The 23,301-nt window shown below is 36.4% G+C and overlaps 1 protein-coding gene across 2 annotated transcripts in view; it reads left to right on the top strand.

The window, feature by feature from the left end:
- NOL4 (nucleolar protein 4) overlaps window positions 1-23,301 on the top strand; it is a 192,201-nt gene that overhangs the window by 138,342 nt on the left and 30,558 nt on the right. The window contains exons 7-9 of one of the 2 annotated variants that reach the window (XM_015620221.2): window positions 5,719-5,898; window positions 6,639-6,830; window positions 19,207-19,320. In XM_015620221.2, the coding sequence (XP_015475707.1) occupies window positions 5,719-5,898; window positions 6,639-6,830; window positions 19,207-19,320 (486 nt within the window). The remainder of the gene's footprint in view (window positions 1-5,718; window positions 5,899-6,638; window positions 6,831-19,206; window positions 19,321-23,301) is intronic. The other variant, XM_015620223.2, reaches the window with a different exon arrangement.

Raw genomic sequence — 23,301 nt, 5'->3', positions numbered from 1 at the left:
ATTTAATGAAAAAAATAAAACCAAAGCCAAACACAACTACCTCCTGTAGGAAAGTTCCCTGCTATATGGAGAACTCACAATTTGCACAGGAATGAAGTGGAACTCTAACAATGCAATATTAGTTTCAAATATATTTTCAAGGGAAAGCTGTAGGACATGAATTTTTCCTTAATCGTTCTAGCTTAACTTTTAATTATATTTTTATATCTCAAATAAAAGGCATGCATCTCACTCATACCAATTTACCAAAATCTAGCTTTTATGCATTTTTCAAAAACTTTTTCATATGTAGAATCAGTTAAAAATGTAAATGTGAAAAAAAAATTAAAATAGAGTTCTAATTTAATTGATCATTTTGGAAAAAAGGATCTTCAAAGCAGTCCAACCTGTTGTCATCAGGATATTCTAATCCCTTTCTGTGTCAGAGGAATAGTTGCTATAAAAATATGTATACACTATAACACATGGGAAAATATACAGAGAAGCACACATAATTTGCAAGAGTAATTGCTGAAATTGTAGATTTTTGTGTATTCACTGGCAGAGAGGGAAATACTGAAATGTAGGAAAAAGAAGAAAGGGCTGGATGTACAACTGGGGACAAGCTGAATTCTGCCAGCTTTAGAATATGGTTTTATGTATTCATTAAAAAGAGTTAGTAACTTTTAAAGACGTGGAGGCAGATTTCTAGAAGAGAATCATGTATAGCCAGTAGAGTGTATAGTAGAGTGTTTTCATCTCTGCCTGCCTCCAAACCCCTTTTCTTTCCATGCAGCATGGAGACCTGTGCTGTTGTCTTTCCAGCTCTTTAAATGTGCAAGTCTCTCTTGCTCACAGTTCTGTGGTTTATGGGTGTTTAATGTAACAAATGAAAGAATTCCACACTACTCAAATTCATGTAAAACTCTCTAAGTAAATGTAAAATGTAATGTAAATGTGAAAAATGAAGCCTCATTAAAAACTAAAAAGAATTGCCACACATCCATCAGAGGCATCTTTCCCTGAAAAGGTAGAGCCTTTTGTTTCATGTTGTCATTTTTAAAGTCAAAAATACATGATTTTTTGGTCATTACAAATAATTACCTATGGATGCTAAATTCTGACAGTGCCTGTATATATACAGGCACTGTCAGAATTTAGCATCTATAATTACCCTCAGTAATTAGCTTTGTATCACTGAATAACTTTTGGCTGGGTAATGAAGTGCCGTCTGTACTCTCACTGGGGTAGCCAAGAGTCTCTGCTGGGACGAGCTTCCTGCAGTAAGTTCACGTGGCATCATCCTCCAAACCCTGTCCAGTGGCTGTTCATCAGTGTTGAGCCCCAGCAGGCATTGAAGCACTATGGTAGACTTGATATTTTTAAATGTTATGGGCTACTTCTGCTTTAGTCCTCATAAAATAACAGCATGATTTCTGTTGGCAGCTGTGGGGTTTCTCTACTGCTGCCTTTTACATTTTTGGGGTATTCTACACATAAAGGGATAAGGTTTTTCTGTAAGCATGTTTAGCTGTAAGCATGCTAGAAATTGATGAAACATTAAAGAAATATATTTTTCATAGAAAGGCTGCAAATGGAATACATTCTGGAGTTTTGGGGGTTGCTCTTTGAGAAGGTTTCAAATCAGATAGAAAACATCCAGAGCAGACCAGTAAGAACGATTACGAATCAGGAAAATATGGGTTTCACAGCATAAATTAATTTATTGGGAAGAGAAGATTGAGGAAAGGGGACATGATAACAGTCCTCAGTTCTTTGAAAGAGTCTCATAAAGAGGGAAAAGAATACTCTCTTCTCCCAAAACCACACCTTTCCTCCATTGCAATCCATGGTGAATACATGAAAAAGAAATAAGTTTAGTACATTTATGGAAGTCAGAGGTCTTAAAAATGTTTGAATAGTTCTGAAGACAGTGGAACTCTGGTGCAGGTTGTCTGGAGGATGCATAGCATCTTTTTCACTGGAAGTCTTAAGATAAAAACTAGGAAAACAGTGGTCAGGATTGGCCATCTGACCTTGTTCTGGGGCAGCAAGATAAAGTAGATGACACTGTGATGTTCTCCCAGATCTTCTGTTGTATGATTTGACTCCAGTGCTGACGTGTAATGTTTTAGAAAGATGTTGCTATTTCATGTCATGATCTCTTAAAAACAGGATGTTAGGCATGAACCTTTACTTTCATTTTGAAGAAGCAGTACTGCCTAGTTCTTATGATTGCAAGGAAGAGATTAAAATAATGAACTCATAACCTTCAGGAAAGGGCAAGGATGAAGTGGTCAGAATATAAATATCAGCATCTCAGTATTTTTAAGACAGCTCGATAATCAAACATTTGTTTGGAGATGGAAATTATCTTGTCCTTAGCCTTGGCCTCATTTACTCTCACTGAATAATTTCTCATTGCCATCACTTTTTTCTCCCACCTGAGTTTTTAAGCAAAAAACATTCACCTGTGAAACATCTTACATCTACCAATGCTTCTGCTCCACCAGGATCTAGTCTTTCATTGCTATCAACAGAGATGTGTCTGCTCCCTTCCATGCTCATACTTTCCTGTCAGCACAAAGGGTTTTGCTTTCAGGTGGTGAACTGGAGCCAAGAACTGATTCTTGTCTTAAGCAGACTAGGAAATATTAGAAAAAACCAAATGCACAAATAAACAAGCAAATCCAAAACATTTTAACCAGGGTCACTTCTTCAGTCTAGTTTACTGCAGGATCATAAAATCCATGTGTCAAGGTCTGTTCAGGAATCTGAATGAGGATGTTCCTGTCTGTCAAAGGTGGAAGCAGCCTTTTGAAAGGACAGTGCACGACCTAAAATTGGGTATCATGTACAAAGTATGAGTTGTCCTCTGCTCTCCAACCCCTTGTTTAGCACTTCAGCTGCTTAATTGAGTAGCAAAAGGAAATCCTTATTGTCTTTTGTACAACTGCAGAGTCAGCACAAATGAGGGACGTCTCTTCCTTCTCTGAATCAATATTCATCTGTGTAGAAATACTGAAAGGTAAAAATTTTGCTCTTAACTGAACTTTTGAAAACTCAAAGTTAGCTTTATTTCTTCCTTGGTTTACTAATGAAACAACTAGGAGAAAAGCACCTTTTTCCTGGTACTGTACACAGCCTTCCGATTCACAGTGAATAAACACAGATTCCTGCCATGCAACTTTCTCAGACTGTTATTCTCCACAGTTTATTTAAGATGCTAAAGTTCTTGTTTAAATAAAAACTTCAGATGCTGGACAAGGCTCTCTATGCAATGCTTTCTTTAAAAAACAAACAAAACAAAACAGAACTAAAAACAAACAAAAAAAAACCCCACCACCCTGACTGTTGCATTTTTGAGAGACATACTTAAGCCATTTTGGCCTGAATTTGTTTCCTTCACAAAAAGAAATCTCAACCCTGGTGCATAATTTATGATCCTGGCATCCAGCCGCAACATATGTACATACTGAAATCAGTTTTGCATCTGTTTAACTTTGTGCACATGAGTAGTCTAATTGGATTTAGTCTGATGAAATGACACATGCAAGATCAAGTGTCTGCACAACAAGGATTTCAGTCAGTAGGTTTCTTTAGGGCACCAACTTCTATGCTTTATGTGGTGCCTAGTACATGAAATGGCTTTTTGATTATCTCAAAGCCTTCTGCATGCTGTATAGCTGTAGTGATGGGTGAAACAAAGAGATACAGGAGGACAAGCCTTGGCATAGGTCAGACCTTCTACTGCACAGCACTGTACAAAAGTAGCAATTGATTCATTGTAACTTCCTTTTTAAAAAATGTCTTCTCTTCAGGTTTAAGGGAAATCACTCCTTCCTTTGTAGCAGGCTACCAGGCTGCAGCTGTTGGCCTTCTGGTGACAAACTCTTTTGCTTACATATGCTAGACACTCTGGTAGGATACATCCATCACCTCCTCTAGGATGGAACCTGTACTTATCTGACTGGCCAGCAATGTAGGTAGTCACCATCTTCACAAGATAAGCTATCAGTGTATCAAGAAATGGAGCTTTGTTTTTGCTGCTCTTGCAAGCCTTATCTTCCCATGCCATCTTGCATCTGCCATCTTGAGCCCTGGCTAATTTCTTGCCCCAGAAGAGGTGGTGCTGAGTTTCTTTATCTAGAGGCTTCTGTTTTGTTTTGATGTTTTCTCATTCTTCCTACGTCTGCTGTAAGGGTCTAGGGAAGGAAGAGTGGTCTAGAGAGTGAAGAGAATCAGGGAAGGGGATGAGAGTGTCTGCAAGTTCTGATATTAGGAGCATTAGGGATTAAAAACTGGAACTCCAGGGAATTGGTGCTGTGACAGTGTAGTCTGGGGAGGATAGGCTTGCAATATGAGTGCTGTTAAGGCAAGGCAAGTGACTCTAAAGCTGATGGTGTACCGAGGACCAAAGTAAGATTGAACTGAGAAGAGGAAAAGGGGAAAAAAGAAGCTGAAGTAAGAATATAAAGCAAAAACTATACCTTACAGATGAAAGGTTTTGTTTGTCTTCCCCTTCTACCTCACTGTCCAGATTCATTCTGTGGCTGGCAAAATATCCTGAAATAAAGACAATTTTAGGAAGCTCAGAATGTGGTTCAAGGCATGCCATTTGAAATGTATTTTTGTTTGAGGAATTATGCTCCTGACTTTTGGTGACATTAAGGGAGGAGGCATCTAAAAAAAGTGTGTGTGTGAAATTTGTCATGTAGCACCTGATTCAGACTACAGAATGCTTTGAAGCAAGACAGAAAAATAGTGAAATATTACAGTATTAAGATTTAGAAGTAAAATTTTGCTCTGTTTGACCTAAATTTGAATCTGATGGCTCTGGTGTAGATACTCTGATATGTTCTGTGGCTGGGGAAAAGCTTTGATCTTTAATTTTTGTGTTGTAGAATGTTAAGTTGTGGAAGGCTTTCTGTTACTGATGCCTTTTTATGGTCTGCAGTTTGAAGTGTATGCAGTGGGAACAGTTAATTGAGGGCTTGATATTGCAAGGGAAAATGCACTGTATTAATTTTTGGTAATTGGAAACTTTTTGGTCCTACAAGTGGATACACTTAATTGAGATGGTCATCTTTTTTTTCCAATGAAATGAATTTCTGTCCAGGGGAAAGTTCTGAATGCTGATTTTCAAAGAGAAAATAATTTTACTACATGATTCTCAGAGAGCATTCAAAATGTAAACCTACACATCTCTAATTCATTCTGTGATTTTGCAAATGAAACTAGAACATAATCACTTCCTTATTTTGAATAAATTTTTGTATCTCTTGGTAATATTTAATATTCATTGGATGAATACCAGTGTTTCCTATTTGAATCCTCTTTGCTTTGAAATATTTAAATTTTAATTCTTTAGAGTTTTGTTCAAATCAGCTATCCCTTATTTCCATCTTGATTAATACAGAGAAGTTAGTATTTATAAGAAACTTCTTTAGGTAGTACTTACACAAGGCTGTATAGTAAAGATTTCATGTTAACTGTAGACATCATAGGTAACTAATTTGTTAATAGATTTACTGAAATTTGCAGTTGGTCACATTTTTTAAAACACTCAATATAATTGTGCATTGTTTGCTCCTGGAAAGATTAGGAGCACTTTATGTTGACCAAAGTATAAAAAGAATTCATGGAATTCTTGAAATATTTAGCAAGCATTTTTGATAAGTAAGACCTTATTTTTGCTGAGAATTTTTACAAGCTTTTTTTTTTTTTCTCTATTTTCAGTCCCCTGCACATAGCTATTCAAGCTATGACTCTGGCAAGAATGAGAGTGTAGGCAGAGGTGCTGAAGATCTGTCTCTGAATCGAGGAGATGAGGATGAGGATGACCATGACGAGCAAGAAGATCCTGAGAAGGTTAATGAATCAGATGGGGTAGAAGCTGAGCGACTGAAAGCTTTTAACGTAAGCCCTCTTGCACTCACCTTGTTTACTTCTTCTGTTCCTTTTGCGTTGTTGTTCTTGGGTAAGTCTGACAATATTAAAGGCACATTAATTTGCAGGATTTTATTTCAATTACTATTTTAATGCACATTAAACTCTTGCCAACAGATGACAGATTTACTGCGTTTCATTTAGAATTTTGAGGCAGAGTGCCATCTTTACCAGTGAGGAAAACAAAGCTTTGTTCTGTATGTGTGCATGTGTGACCGTGTGTGTGGCTGTGTGGATGTGCATGTTCACCCATTGAATGGAAAGAGGCTGTAGCTAGTTTTGTCAGGAGACCATTCTGGTGGTCAGCTGTTCTCTATTGCTTTCCCAATGTATATAATTATGCATGAAAACACAAGCAATTGTTCAAACAAAGAAAAAATGTGAGTCAGTTCAATAAAATGATTAGCAATCACAGCCTATTGTTAATAATGAAACTTAAGTAGTGCCTATTTTCACAATCTGTTCTGGTTTATCTCACAAGTTCTGTCTCCTATAGACTATTCTTTTCTTGTCTATTTTTTTAAACCCAACCCACCCCCACCCCAAATAACCCTTTAAAGAACTGTTTGCTTTATATTTCTGGCTTCCCGTTACAAAGCTCTTCAGTGGATAGAAAAAAAAGTCTTCCTATCAGTAATCAAGCCAGGAAGCTAGGAAGAGAAGAGAGCTGCCCTCCAAACCCATCTCCTCTGTCTCCCTCTTGCCAACAGATGTTTGTCAGGCTGTTTGTAGATGAAAACTTGGACCGAATGGTCCCAATCTCTAAGCAGCCCAAAGAAAAGATCCAGGCTATCATTGACTCATGCAGGCGACAATTCCCTGAGTATCAAGAGCGTGCCAGAAAACGCATACGTACTTACCTCAAGTCCTGCAGGCGGATGAAAAGAAGTGGTTTTGAGATGGTGAGTTTTGACTTAAAACCCAGCACTAGTTTCCATCAAAACCCCATATGTAAATCCATGGCACTATTTTGTTTTCATCTTAGCGTCTTTATTTTTTGTTTGTTTATTTTTTTTTGGTAATACCAGGTCAGAGATTTCTTTTTCGCTCCTTCATTCTTCCTGAATTTATTCCCCTTGATTTAAAAGTGCTATAAGACACTAGAGTTCACAAAATGAACTAATATGGATCAATAGGAAAAGAAGAACAAAGCAAGGCAGAAGGAAGGAAACTGCACTACGGACTACATAGTGACTTATTTTTTACTTTAAGTTACAGTTACAGATTTTTGCCTGGAAAAGTCTTGCTGTGAGATGTATTTTTCTCTAAAATGCCTCTGCTAGCTGGATTCCAACGAGCTCTGTAAAACGGATCCTGCTAGAGAAAGGCTATGCTAAAGAAAACGCCCAGTGTAGCAACATCATAGTGGCAATGGCTTTGGCTTTGGGTGTTTTCTTGTATGCCTTAGCCAATTACTTATCAGTGAAAGTTACTCCTTCAAAATCTTTCAGTTGATGTAAAGGTGTGCAAAGCATGTTTAATGGTTGTAAAACACAGATATCAAATCTACAATTTGAGTATCCCAGTGGTTTAGTAGTTGTAATGGAACCATAACTCATGGAGATTATCATGGTATACAACTGACAGTGTTTTCAGACATTGTTATTTTAATATTATTCAGTAGCACAAAAATGGGTAAATAAAGTCTTCTCAGTAACTGGGAGCTTCATTATCTCTAGAAAACATTTGTATTTCCAAAATGGAGGAAAGTCAGAAGAAACTAGATAGCTACACACCTTGTGTTTAATGTCTTAGGTATCTCTCTGGCCTTTAGATGACAACAAAAACACCTCATTGTTAAAAATAGATATCATTTAGTGATTAAACATGCCATTTTTTTTTTTTAATGAATCATCTGCAAACCCATTGATTACATTAAAAATTATTGGAGATGATTGCATTTTGCTGTTTTTCTTATTCTCTCTGTCTTTCTTTCCTGCAGATTTTGCAGTATATTTATGAGTACCATATGTTGTTTAAGATGGTAGCTGACAGTTTTAAGAACAAAATATCAGGCTTATTTGTAGGATAAGACCACTATTTGATTACACAAAAAGCAAAGACAGAAACTAAATTTTTGTGTGTGCTTGGGATTCCAATCAACTGCATGGTTTTATTATTTGAAACATTGGGATAACACTGTTTCTGAACAGTGGAAAGTCAGATGGAGAAAACCAGGTAGAATAAAGGACATCTATACAGACAGAAGTGCCAAAGATTGACTGGTGTTGTACATGGCAGATTGTTTAGCCCTCCAAAACAACAAAAAAAAGAGAAAACAGAAAATAAATACTTCCTACAATATACTAAGTAGCATTAAATTTCATCTACTCACTCATTTTTGTCATCTGAAAGATTTGGGCAACAACTATTTTACAATATAAACACGGGGCTACATTCTGACCCATAAAAGCTGGGTTGGCTTGACTTCAGTGCACATTTGCAAATGTTCCTTTCATATGAATAAAGGTTGCAGGATCAAATTTATTCCTGGGAGGGGAAAAAGAGAAGAGATTACCAGGAACATGATCCAAATAGGCAATCTTTATAGTTCAGAAAGATTTCCTGGTTTTATAATGTTTTATGACAGTTTATGATGGGCTTTATTTTTTTTTTTTTTAACAAACAAATCACCCTCTAAAACATTCACTTTTTGCTCATGAATGGAAGTGACAAGGCACTGGAACTCATGCCAAAGAGTGCAGCCCTCTTGGGCCTGGAGGGATATCTGTCCTGTGTCCCTGTTTGAAGGTAGGAATACATGCCAACGACTATCCAGAGTCTCTGGAGGAACTCCCATCAACTTCTTAAGAAAATAAGTAGCATTTTATGCTATTTATTTATATTTTATTTTATTTATGCCTTGAATAATTCTGAAATTTAATGTGTATCCCTTTGGGTTTTTAAATTATTTTTTGATTTCTAAGTTACTGTATCACCATCTCTTGATTATAGGCATTTTTTAAAATGCTACCATGGACAGAGACATTCGACTACTTGATTATTTTAAATGTGCTTACCATTTTTGGTAATGGAGAAGAATCACCTTTCCTGGTTAATATCATTTGTTCAAAACAATTGTGAATGGATACTATGGTGTGGTTTTGAATAAGGGGCTACCCTCAAATACAGCAACCCAGAGTAATGATCTGCTCAGCAGCAATACCAGTACCATTGTTATATTAAATAGGATGTCAGATAATAACCTCCACAGGAGATGTCTTTTGCTATACACATGAAAAATACAAGTTTTTTTTAATTTGTTCAGGTTCAAAATGCTACATTTTGAGCATCTAGTTGCATGAGGAAAAGAGAAAATTCTCTTTTATGGCATATGACAGTTCAGACTGTGTGTGGAACCGTACAGCCATCTACAGCGTCATACTGTAAGGTGAAAAGAAAATGTAAACACTATGTTAAATTAGTGTAAAACTGCATGGTAAAGATGAAAAAGCATGCCTGGAGCCTGATTCTGTCAGTCATTTGCCATCTGTAATTCCAACTACAGTTCTTACTGCATAACAGGCCAGTTCTAGTTCTGAGGCAATAAAAAAGGCTCAGTCTCATGAGTGTTCATATTTTTAATTAACATGATTCTTAGTATTATTATGTTTAAGAGATTACTTATAGTTATTCTGCTTCTACTTGTGACAGATAGTTGTCTCTGGACTCCAAGGCAACTGGCATAGCTTCTTGTTACAAATATGCCTTTGAGAAATTCCCTTTCTACATTGGAAATGCTCTGCCCATTTGAACGTGCAGTGCTTGTTGTTGTGCAGTTTTCATTCTGACACAAGTATACACCACAATAAGGCTCACTGTTTTTCTCAGGAATTGTAAGATTGTTTTTCTCCTCTCATTGTCTCTTGCTAATGGACTGTTGAGGATGTTCTCTAACTAAATTCTATGATCTCGCTCAGAATCTTTCACTGGGAGGGAAGTCGGTCAAATACCAAAATCACTGGCTTTTGGATAGGATTTCTAGGTTGTGCTTCTGCCTGCATTGTGCTACACTGCTTGGAGAACTTAAAAGTTTCTGATAGTCTTAAAGAAATTATTTATTTTTCTCTTCATTGACCCAAAAACTAACTAAAAAAAAATACTTCCTTATTCTCAAGGACTGACATCAGCGAGAATTCCTGTGTATACATTAGGTGTTTTGTGACCTCTATAGGCTATGCAAGAGGAATTTTCTCCCTGAAATAGTCAGATGGCCTGTTTCACTAATGGTTTTCATATCCTTTGTTTAGATTTCTCCCAGCCTCTGTGATAGAGAACTGCCAATTAAAAAGAGTTAGGAGACAGTTGATGGAGATATGTGGTATGCATTTGTTTAATTTCAGTCCAGAAAAGCTTAGATGCTAGAAAGAATCAAATTATGTTGAATTGTCTTAATAGTTGTGTTTTCTTACTACTCTCTGCTTCCTCCCATCTTCATGATCTCAGGTGATCAGTCTCACTGCATTCAATTTGAAATTTCACCTTCCAGTATTTTTTTCACAGATGTGCCATTTTCTCTGTGAGCATCCCAATGCAAGAGCAGGATTTTAAACATTAGTTCACTAAGAGATTCTTCCTTTTTTTCTTAAGAAAAAGGAAACCCTCCTTCTAAATATTACTGTAATACAAAACAATAGTATCAAAGAGCAAAGTATTTCTGTATTGGAGAGAAAAGGCTAGTCATAAATGCTTTTCATTGTCCAAAGACAAGTCTTCTTCAGAGAAGAGTCACACTGTGCCTAAAGACTGTTCCTGATTTAGGTCCTGTTGTTCATGCCAGCTCCTGTCCTATCATCAGCCTCAAGAACAAATAACTGAGCTCTGTATCTTTCACTGCTGCTGTCACTTGGTTGTGCCAGTTGGCTGAGGGAGGTTTTTTAACAATTTGCAACTGTGCTCATGTTGATCAAGGTGTTTCGAATGTGTCTAGTGGCTTCTCATGCATCTGTATTGAGATTGAGCAACTTTGGTGGGGACTGGTTTCCAGAAGGGGGATGTTTTCTGAAATCTGCCCCATTGAGATTGCTTGAAATAGGTCTCTAGGTTCTGCTTTTAAGTTTTAGAAAGAAGAATCTTTCACTATTTACTGAATTTAGTGTTGAAAAGTCCAGCTGCTGTTGCAGTCACATGGCTTTTCAGTCCTCCAGGCTTTTATGTCTGGAAAGGTCATAGGCATTTTCAGGAAAATGAGGATCTGTGGATTCAGGGATGCATATCTAATTGATTAACAAGCTGAGAAGCATTAAGAAAATTATCACAAGAACACTTACATGAAGTTGTACAGATACTAATAGAGTTGTTACTTTGTATTATATTCCAAATTCGGTCAGTTGGACACTTCCTTTGTAAGCATCTCACCCTTGTTTGATAGTGGTTAACTTATTTAAGTCTGATGGGCAACTTGGTTGAAAAAGATCTAATCTACTCTCTGATAAACTTGGACTTTCACCATTAGATCTCATATAGTCTTGAGAAACTATTCTAGAAACATTTTTTCTAAGGCTCTTAGATGTGTTGTTCTTTTTTTTTTTTCACCACAGAACAGTTAAGTGAGTACTCATGTGATTTTTAATAACTTCCTCCCAAATCTTCCTCAGATAGCTTTTGCTTTTTAATGACTTTTAAAAGTATAGGCAATTTTGGAAAAGTGAGCAGTGGAAGAAATAACACTTCTTCCTTTAACCTTGCGAAATGTGAACAAGCTAGCTTTAAAAAAAGGTATGGTGTTTGGAAAAAGAATTAAAACTAAAAAGTTAAAAATGCCTACTAACCTGATAGGACTTAGTCTTATGCATTCTGTAAGAGAGAAAAATATAGGAATGGTATTTTGACATTTGTTTCAATTTTTTTTAAATTTAGAATAAAAGTAATCCCCTCTGAAATGGCAGTAAGTACTAATGTAGAACAAAATCCCCTTTTTATTGAAAAAAAGAAATAGGTTAAATGAATTTTACTCTGTTTACCTGTAAGCTTGAAATCAGAAAAAAATGCTAAATATTTCAGTGGTTTTTGATACTGTGATTCTGACTTAGATTGAGAGATCTTGCTGCAATGTTACTTGATTAACTGGCTTGTGTCAATGGTTTAACGATAGGGACCCAATTCAGTGTATTATTTTAGGGAAAACAGTAAATAATGTTAAATCATACTGTTTTCATAAGTCTTCTGGAGTTTTGCTAGTAAAATGCTATCAGTGTTCAATACAATCCTCACCTGACTCTGAAGGAGTTAGGTCAGCAGGATGATTCCTGAAGTTCTCTGTCACTGCAAAACAGCACATAAATCTTGGATAGAGATAATTGTGCCTAGGTTTGTTAGAGAAATTAGGTAACTTTGGCTCCCTCAGCAGTCAGTGAAGCACTTAGATGAATCAGTCTAGAGAGGTTCATCCCCAGCTGTCTCATGAGTCAGCAATGAAACAAAAAACATGCCTGGGTGACTACTTTAGACAAAATACTTCATTTTTGTGTAAATCAAGTCAGATGGATATTCTGTTGCTCACATAAGTCATTTAAAATTTCCACTAGCACTGCTGAAATTGCTCAAATAGGCAGAGCCAAACTTGGTCCCAGAGGTAGGCATAGCAGCAGCATGGTGGCTGATTGGAAAGAGTCATTTGCTAAGATTTTAGACAGGAATATGGATATGTTTAGATATACTTGGATATTTTTAGGTGCCATCACGATCAAGGTATAATGTTTCAATTCAATGTATTTCAAAGCTGAAAATGTAAAAAAGTGATTTGGACATCGCTAGATGTTTCAAAAAGCCTCTTCTGCCATTTAAGAAAATGTTTCTAGCTATTTCCTTGAATCCTCTAGTGGGTGTTACAATTGCGTATTTATTACAAGACTCTGAGACCAAGCAAAATATATCAAACCCTACTGAAATGCAGTGCTATAGGCATTAAATGCCAGTCTAGTTGTTCATATTCCACTATTCTGTACTAACAATTCATACAATCATTGAATTAAAAAATGGTATGGGTTAGAAGTGGCTTTAAAATTGGTTCCAACCCCTCTTCCATGGGCAGGGACACCTTTCACTAGATGAGGTTGCTCAAAGCCCCACCCAACCTGATCTTGAAGAGTTTCAGAGGCACACACTGCTTTTCCAGGCAACCCAATCCAGTGCCTCATCATCCTCACAGTAAGAAATTTATTCCCAATATATAATCTAAATCCCAATTTCTTCCCAATAGCTAATCTCTTCCAGTTTGTGACCACTATAAAAGTACATCTAATATAGGGCATTTTACTTCATTCAGTATTTAAATTAAAAAATACTCAATAGGAGGGTTTCTGAGTCCTTTGCAACTGTGCTGTGTAGAACAGTTCTGTCATACATTTCACTACATTATTCTGATTAAAAACTCTTATTTGAAGATCATGTGTTCCCTGTCCTGTAACGTATTTTGCATAATTTCTATGAAAAAGTGCTATTTAGACATTGCATGCTGTTTCAAATATGTTGGACATTTGAGGACATTGTTAGATCTTAATAATTAATTATGGAAGAGTTGTGGCATATTGCAGTATTTAATTTTGGAAATGAATTGGTCTTGCAATACCTGAGGTAAAAGCTGACATGCAGGAGAGCTTGGGACTGTCTAGGTTTTGGGACCCCAACATGCAAACAAGTACTTAGTGATGCCTTTGCAAAAATTGAGTTACTGTCAATGAGGCATCTTAGGCATTCATCTTCAATTTTGGATGCCAAATCACTTTGGAAAGTTTTAAACCCTATTTTTTCAAGTTTCAGTAATAGTTAAATACTACCTCATTCTCACATTTATATTAATCTCCCAAGTAGCAAGCAATAGGTGTAGGAGAAATGGCCTCAACTTGTGCCAGGACTGATTTAGATTGGCTGTTAGGAAAAATTTCTTCATCCAAAGGTGAAGCATTGGAACAGCCTGTCCAGGGAAGTGGCGGTGTTACTGTCCCTGGAGATATTTAAAAGAAGTGTGGATGCAGCACATGGTTTAGTGATGGAGTTGGGAGTGATGTTTTAATGGTTGGACACAATGATCTTACAGGTCTTTTCCAACCTAAAAGTCTGTGACTCTAGGATTAATGTTAGGGTGTATATGAACAAAATGAAGTAACTTGCATGATTATGTGTTTACAACTGCCTTATACTGCAAGATGTAATTTTTTGGTGTTAATTTGCCTAAACTAGAAGGTAGTATTAATGCACACATCACCTTAGGATATTTGGCATTTCAGCAGGTGTACATGTGTGCCCATTATCTGACTAAACAGATAACTCTATTTTTTCAGAGCTGAGCCAGACTGATGTAACATGTAAAAGTATGTAGACCAAACTTTTTGTATGACAACTTTGGCTTTTATTTATACTGGATCTCAAAAAACATGCCAAGGTAGTAACTTTAGAGATGATGGATGTCTAACCACGGGTGGACAGCATGCACAGTAAATTGTAAAATTCTTTTTAGTGAATATACTGCTCCTAGTGGTTTAGATTGAAATATACTCAGTTATCTAGTATACCAATAATTGGTAAATTTATGCCAGAAATGTACAAAAGAAAGTAAAACATGGAAGTTTTTTTAGATCCTGTGTAGAAATAAAGGAATGATGTGACTATGCCAGAAAAGGTATCTGGTGTTTCACATGAAGATACTACAAAGGTACCTCACTTTAAACAGCAGACTTGATGATGCTGCATACAGTTCTTATATTGAAAATGCATATTTTACACCATATTGAACATGCTAGTCTCTCCTTTGTTAAAGAGTCAGAGATTATACTAAGAGAGATAATTTCTAGATGAACTGGGCCAAGGATTTCTGATTTCAACCACTAAAAATCAGCAGCCTTGCAGGACTACTCTATAACTCCAGAAAGGCTTATTGCAAGATGCTTTGATTGTTGATACCCAGATCTAAGGAGCATCAAACTCATGAAAGTGTCTTCATTAGATTTAACATACTTTAAGGAAAAACAGCACTTATTAGATTAGAAAGAATTATTGACTAATTTGAATTTCCATTAGGCAGCTTGCAAAAATATATCTGTCAATGATTTATAAACTCTTCAGAAAGAGAAAAAGGGACGAGTGTATAAAAAGTTCAAGCCAATCTGAACAAAAAATTGTTTCTCATGAAAGCATGTAAAAGTGCATATTCAAAAAGGTAGTTAAGTGTGCATATTGCTTTGTCGTCATTGTTGTCATCTATAGGCTCTCTGGTGGTTTCAAAACAGTTTCAAATATGAGAGGACTGAAGGTGGTTGGTCATCTCCCATGGGTTACTGAGGGAATTTCAACCACTTCCTAAATGTCAGTTACTTCAGAAGGCATCCGTGTGCACATGCAATCTAGCAGGTTTTCCTTACACTGTTTATCAAAATGCCCTTTACCTATGTTGTGCTAGGGGCTGGATGTTAGTTGTGTGTCAGCTGAGGAGATATAAAAAAACAAAATTGGATGTGTGTTCAAAATGTGACTTCTGCTTTAGTGCAGTCATGAGCACTATCATATTTCCAAGTAAATACAAAGCAATTCTGTACACTGCTTTTGTGTGATGGACATACAGGCTTCTCAGAAGGTCTGTATTGCACTGTTCACCAGATTTCTTCTTTTATTCATCTTGTCACCTGAGAATTACTATAAAATTTTTACGTGTCTCTTCTATCTGTCCTTGGTTCAAAATGACAAAAATGTTATCCTGCCTTGTGATTTGCTACTTTTGGTAGATTAAGTTTACAGGATTTCTTCTTTTCTTTTGTTTTACATATTGGTAGTTCCAGTATAGTTATTTCCTGCTTTACATCACTGTAAAGTGAGAGAAATACCAGACTGGGGCTGCCTCAAACAACACTAGGCACATTCTAAACCGGCTAAAGCTGGTTGGGAATTTTTTGGTAATGCCTTTTTTTTTTTTTTTTTTTTTTTCCTTTATGAGATGTTAGTTTGCCAAGGGTTTTCTATATTGACATGAAATGAAACCTGGTTTTCTGCTAGTTCAGTGGGCAGGTTGTGGATCCAGGGATTGTGGGGGGAGCCTGGGAACCCTTGGAAGAAGTTCTCCTTGGCTCCCACATTTCCTGCTATAATTCCAAACATGTAGGATCCAGCACTCAGCTCTGCAGAGGGCAGCCTGGGAACCTGAAAAATGTCCTTTTTGCTGAGATCTGCAGGCTTTCTTCTGCAAAATTGAATGATATCACTTTTGTCATGTTTTCCAAGGCTTTTGAATGTCATCCTCAGCTTGGGAATTGAGCGATGTTCAGAACCCAACAGGGATTTTTTGAGCTTCTTACAGAATTGGTTTTACAGCTGTAGTTATGAGAGAGATCATGAATAATCAGAAGTAGGGAGGAAAAGGAAGCTGAACTAAGCCAGAAAGAGGCTTCCGAGCTTAGAAGATGGAGATATTAATTCAGTTTATTTAAAAACAATTTTTTGAAGTGGTTATTTCAAAGTAATTTTTCCTCTTAGGCAAGGCTTTTCAAAATTGATCTTTTTGACACTTTACAGATATGGAATTTTGCGAAGCAGAAAATCTCCTTTTTAACAGCTCTGCTCCTAGTGACAGAGGACTGTGTTCATCTTCTCAGTCAATTCCATACCAGAGCTCTGTTGATAGAGCCTGAACCCTGAACCCTGAGCAGATGATTTTTCTCCTGTGCTTTGTTACAGTACTTTACTCAGGTGACTGGGCCATGTATTCATCATATTTTCCCTAACGTTCACTGTAGGTAGTTCTTGACATGAATATATCAACAGCCAGCTGCAGTGGTGATTGAGAGAAATTGTGGGTTAACACGTATTTCAAGAGGAAGATACTCCAGTATCCAGAGATTTCCTCTTTTTTGCAGGTGCTAACTTGAGTTCAATATTTCAATAGGGAGCACATGACCACTACACTCCTTTTCTGAGAAAAGAGAACTGCTTGATTTTTATCATAACAGTTTATTTTTTGTTTTATAAAACACTACAATAATCTTATTCTCTTCCATAAACAAATAAACTGGGAGAACTGGTGTTCAATTTATTTTTTGGTCAGAACATTAGGTTTTTTGGATCATATATCAGCTTCTAAAAACCCAATGATGTGTAGGTATAGTTACAGGTTTAGTTAAAGACCTGAGCTGGAGGAATGAACCAGGTGTTTACTCACCATTTATTGAGAGTATCATTGTGTGAACATCACTGTTACAGGACCACAGTGAGATTTCCATGCAGCCAACAGAGTCAGTGCACCTTGAACCTACATAAGCCAGTGGCATGTGCAGTGGTACGTGGCCAAAAAATACAGAGAGGGATCCAGTGGGATGCAGTAACAAATTCAGAGTAACATCACCATTTTAGGGATGCAGTTTATTAAATAGAAAGCTTTACCAGTGAAACCCTTCCACAAAGACTTACTTCATCCCCTGGAGCTCTGAGTAGGGTGTCTGCTTGTGCTGCATGTAATGTTAACTTCTGTCATGGCACTGGGGTTTACATCAGAGTCCATCTCCTAGACAGAATTGTTTTCAAACTGGAAACAAGTTCAACAGTTTTTTCTGTCAAATCAATCCAAGTATAATTTATTGAAGTACTGCAGCCTCTGGTTGCCTTTCTTGCACCGCTGCTTTGCTGATGCCACAGACCTTGTTCCCATGTAACTGGGGGGAAATAAGCCTATTGCACTAGTGAGGAAGACCCATAAATCCCTGTTTCTGAAAGCTAGTTCATCTTCTGGTCCCAGACAGACTGTGGTCCCATGCTTTAGAGAAAGTAGAGTGTTAGATTTAAAATTGGCATTCTGCAGAGCATATCCAAAGTCAATAAATGGGCTTTAATTTTTAAAGGTAAAAATCTAATACTGATAATGGCTGGCTCCTCAGTTTCTGGAATGCTATGAAAACAAAAAAATCTGTTGAGCCTATATAATTAATCTGTTTTAAGGTTGTTTGCTAGGACATGAATGGGAATAACTTCAAAATTTTCTTCCAAAATTAATTGACATTTTGTAGCAGGTTCATATCCATGTTTCTGGGAGTGGGAAAGTAAAACTCTTAAAAAAAACAAACAAACAAAAAAAAACCTCCAACCCCCCCCCCATCCCAAACCAAACCCCTGAAACCCAAAATCCCAAAAACAAAACAAAAAATACTCAACAAGCAAAAACCACACCCAAATCCCCTTACACATGGCCACGTCCTCAGTAGGTAAAAATTTACATAGTAAATGTAAAATTGAGTTCAATGAAGCTTTGAAAATTTGTGGAAGTTCAGAACTGGGCCCAGAAAATTGCAGTCTCTGTAATGGGCTTATATGTACATCATATTATCTCTGTTATTATCCCCACTTTGTTTATTTTCTTGGTAATTCTGATATGGCTTTGTATATTAATGAAGAAGATTATTATGAGCTTCATCTTTCAGGAAGATTGTTTTGTATGTAATCAAGAAAAAAAAAAAGCTGCATAAATATGCTTCCTAATGAAAGGCAAAATCATACTGGAGTTCATAATCAACAATGATGCTAAAAAGATTCTATTATTACCTTTTTGGGGGGGATTCACTGCAACTTTAGCCTTAAATGTGTAAAAGCTATGAAATTGGTAATGATAGGATTTGAATTGGAAAAATGAACCATATCTAGTTGAACCACAAAATATCTGGAGTGTTGCAAGGCTGGCATTATCGAAAGAAAAACAAATTTATTTTTTTTTAAAGTCGTTTTAATCACATCAGTCATGTTGTAGCAAGGAATGCAAATATTCATATACTACAGATTGAGGCTGCTCTGCAATGTTCTGACAATCTGTTAGGTTTTGAGTGATGTTTCAACCCTATCACTTGGGTGGTGGTTTTTTTTTTGTTGTTTTTTCTTCTTCTTTTTTTTTTTTTTTTTTTTTTTTTTGTATGACTATAAAAAACACTACTCATCTCTGTCACATGCTGCACAGGATAAAAAGCCTTTCAGTTTTCTTAACAAGAATCAGACGGCCAGGGTGCTGCTGGAACGCAGAGAATATGCCACTGTCTGTTCAAAGTACAGCTTAATGAGCCAGACTAAACACACTGGACAATAGAGCTGTGGGGGGAAAGGGCTTCTCGTGGATCTGTGGATCAGCTGCGGCTTTAACATCTAACTAGTTTCATTTTTCATCTTTGCAAGTTCCATTTCCCTGTTTTGTTGGTATAAACTGCATTTCAATGAGCGGACTTTCCTGCCTAGGTGATGGTATGGTGTGCTTTGAAAAAGGATGTTGTGGATTAAGCTAGGAATAATTTCTGTGTTTCTTTTTCTCTTTCATAGTCACGACCTATTCCCTCACACCTTACTTCAGCAGTTGCAGAGAGTATCCTGGCTTCCGCCTGTGAGAGTGAAAGCAGAAATGCTGCAAAAAGGATGCGGTTGGATAGACAGCAGGTACTGTGTTGTTTGGGGGTCTACCACATCCATATTTATAAATGCACTGGACTCATTTACATAGGATGCCATGCAGAAGGGTGGTGCAGCCCCTTATATGCTTCTTGCTAGCAAGATTAATTAAAATACAAAAGCTGTAGTTTTTTTAATGAATACACAACCGTGTCTTTGTCTGTATTTACATAAGCTGTGTGAGGTTAATATATTTGTAAATGTCCAGCTGGATAAAGCTATTTATTTACTTTTTGATGGCTGTAGATTTTCAGAGCATAATGTGTAATCTCTACAGAAGAATTTAAAATAACAGAACATGGAGTGGATATAATGTACATAAACAACAGAAATGGTGCATGTGTCCATGAATCACTGTATTTATTTGTGCACATATTCTCTTTCAAAAAGTGTATGCATTTTAAATATAAGGTGAAATGTTACTGATTGAAAATACCTATTTGCCTGAAACAGAGAAGTTACTGTGCTGTATAACAAAATGCTGTCAGTTAACTTATTAGTGAGTTTTTAAAGCTCATATATTTTTTTCTTATGAGATTATTCACCTTTGTAGAGATGTTACAATTTTATTACCTTTAATTTTCTAGAAGTTGCATGTTTTCTTTTAGTTTTTTTAAAATCCAACTGGTAGTTCATTCTAGGGTTTGATTACTTACTCTATAGATACAGTGGATGTCTAACATTCTTATTACAAAGACTATTGTGCTTTATTTCTCTTCACCATTGTAACAAAGTACAAATTTTGGTGATATCTCATGTGTTCCAAAATGTGCTTCTGTCATGGCAGATGAACTTTTATTTCATGGAATAGAAGATTTTTTAAAAGAATATTTTCCTTTTATGCATAGTCCATTGAGTTCTTTCAGGTCATGCCCTAACTATATAAAGGATTACTACTGCTATAGTTATAAAATTGACAGTTTAGGATCTGAGAGTGTATGTTGCTATTTCTTTTTGCTGTGATATTTTTTGCTAGTATTTTCATTATTGTGCTACATTTGCCTTAAGATTTAACAAATCACATGGGATACCAAGCACTGGAATATTAAATATAATTTAGATTAGAAACAGTGCTCATTCAGATTGTGCAGGTTTTATATTCTCTCATTTGCTCTCTGATTTTTCAGTAATAATAAAAGGAAAAGCTACAAAGTCAATGTGCTCTTTGCCCAAGGGGAACTAGAAATGACTTGCACAAACATCAGTTACTTTCATTGTACAAAACTAATAGCTCAATTCCTTGGTCCAGCCAGGGTGAGGCAGAGTTTTCAAGTGATTTAAATGAGAATCCCATAATGCTGTTCAGGGAGCCAGAGACCTGTTGAAACAAAAAAATCAATATTTAAACTGTAGTCAGAACTCAAAAAACCATATTAATAGGGTTGGTTTTTTTTTCTTTTATTTGTAGTATTACTATCACAGAAGGATTTGTGAACATCTTTGGGGGGAGAGGCATTTCTTTACTTTTCATTACAGAATTAAAAATCTGCAGTCAGAATATCTCCCAGCTGATCACCTTAATTGCAACTGTGATCTTAAAGCAGCAAAGCTGCCTATGAACAACGGGTTCTGCTTCCTTCAGCTCTTCCCCCTTTTTCCCAGTGAGTTCTGGGAACACAGTGGAGTTGCAAATAGCATCAGCCATTTGATTCAGCAAGCAGTAAATTAGCTGAGCTGGTGTAGCTTTGCTGCTTGCAAAACTACTTGTGAATTCAGGACAGATATACTGAGTAGATATGCTGAACATGCTGGAAAGAAATATGGCAATGTGTATTAGGTAGCTTCATAAAACTTAGTGAGAAATTTACCCTTCAGGGTGGAATAGATAAATCATTAGAGAAGTAGAAAACCTTGGGTTTAGCCCCCGTTCCATTGAAATTCAATTAGTTATTCTGAGGATGTGAAATTAACAAAGTAGACTGAGAGCAAAGCATTCTGGAATATTTCTGAGTGTGGTAGTTAATGGACAATGGCATGCTCAGTTCCTCTGCTGAGATGGGAATGGATCTATATCCTCACATCCAGAGAGTGTGACTAATAGCTAAAAGGGTTCTATTTTGTTTGTCTTCCTATTTTTTCCTCTTAACTTACTATTAAATTTCCTTTATGTTTTTACATATATCTATGTAGGATTCTATATCATATATGTTGTTTTGTCATTCCATAGCTAAAAAAACCCCACAAAAACAAAACAAAACCAAAAAACCTTGTTTTCCAAAATTTCCAAAAATTGGGTGTTACACCACTAGGTAGACTCAAGCTTTGAGGATGCCAGTGAAAATTTGTGAGGGAGATAGGGGAAACAAGATAAATAAGATTTTGATGATGAAAATTACCACTTCATAAATTATATCAAGAGATTTTCTAATTGAAGACAAGCATTAGGCAGTCCTGGAAAGTAGATAGTCAAGAGGATCTGGCAAGAACTCTCATTCAGCACTTCCCCTCAGAGCTGAGTGGAAGCTCTGCATTAAGGCTGCTTTATTCTTGCATGCAGTACAGTGAAGTTCTGCCTTTTGTGTTCCAGACAGGTAATCTGCCTCAAAGTGAGATGTAGCACTCAGTGCCATGATCTAATTGATCTGGTGGTGTTCTTGTGATAGGTTGGACCCAATGATATCAGAGGGCACTTCCAACTTAATTGATTCTGTTGTTCTGTGATTCTGTGATTTATATCCCTACCACCTCCTTTTTCAGAATATTACCCACAAACCATGAATTAATTAATCACACAGTGAGTGTTGTGCCCAGTCCTGAAGCTAAGGTAAAACTTTGCAGCTTCCTGAACTCCTTTTCTTGTCCTGTTTATGCTCTTTCCTCTTCTTCTCCATTCTTTCTTCTCTCCCTGACAAAACCCAGGCCTTAAGCAGGAAGTTCTGAGTATCTTGCATGCATGTCCCTTATGGAAGCCTCTATCTGTTAAAATGACATGGATTTCCAAATGAAATAGGTTTTTTTTTTTGCCTACAGTGTTAATTTTAGCAGTAATTTGATGAAAAACCATCTCAATTATTGCTCAGCAAAAAGAAGCAGCTTAAAAGTCAAAACTAGGACACTTTTAACACCTCTTTTTTTTTTTTTTTTTTTTTTTTTTTTTAACAAAGTCTTGGCCACACTCATGAGTATTTGCTGTTTCTTTCACAAGTATTAAATGTGAAGGATTGGCTTTATATACCTAAAACCACATGCACCCATTTGTTTTCTCTTTGGAAGAAACCTGTCCTTACATGTTTGTGTCTCTGCACGCACAAATACTTCATCTTATGGATTACTTTCTAGAAGTATTTCTGATGGCTGCAGTGGTTAATATAGTCCTGATGTGGGGACAGTATTGTGATAAAGTTAAGCCTGAATAACAAAGAAACCATCCTTCAACAAGTGTTTTAAATTCCACATACATGATCTTTGTGTTTCCTAACTCAAAGCTGAAAATTTCTGCCAACAAAAATCCAATTTAAAATATAAGTTAATGAAATCTGGTCTCACTGACTTATTTTCAATATTGTTTTTTTTTTTCATTCCAGGAATTTATTTCTTAATGGGAAAATCAATGTTTTCTTGTCTTTCAGGATACTAGTAATTTTTCATAGTTGTTGGAAACTGCAACAATAAATGCATTGCCATTTTGTGAGACTTCTCTTTAGGAAATATGAAAGTATTTACTAGGCTGTGGAAGCTCTGACCGTAATGCTTTGGCTGTCTGACCATGTTAGATGTTACTCAAGTGCTCTCTTAAGCTTCAGTGCATTTTCATTTTCTTGAGATCAAGCACTGGTTGGTTGGCCAGAAGCTTTAATGCCGAGAAGTTATATATTTGATACCTATTACCCAACTGAAGAATCCTGTCTCTTTCACTTTTAAATTCTGCCTGGTACCAAAAATAATTTATTCTGTTCCACAATTTTTATAGATTTATATGTTGAAATTGTCTAGGTTTACGGGTAGTGCTGCTGAGTACATTACACATGA

This window comes from Parus major, chromosome 2 (genome assembly GCF_001522545.3).
Source record: "Parus major isolate Abel chromosome 2, Parus_major1.1, whole genome shotgun sequence".
Taxonomy (NCBI): domain Eukaryota; kingdom Metazoa; phylum Chordata; class Aves; order Passeriformes; family Paridae; genus Parus; species Parus major.
The sequence above is the reverse complement of the archived record's forward strand: the minus strand, read 5'-3'. Positions and strand labels throughout refer to the sequence as shown.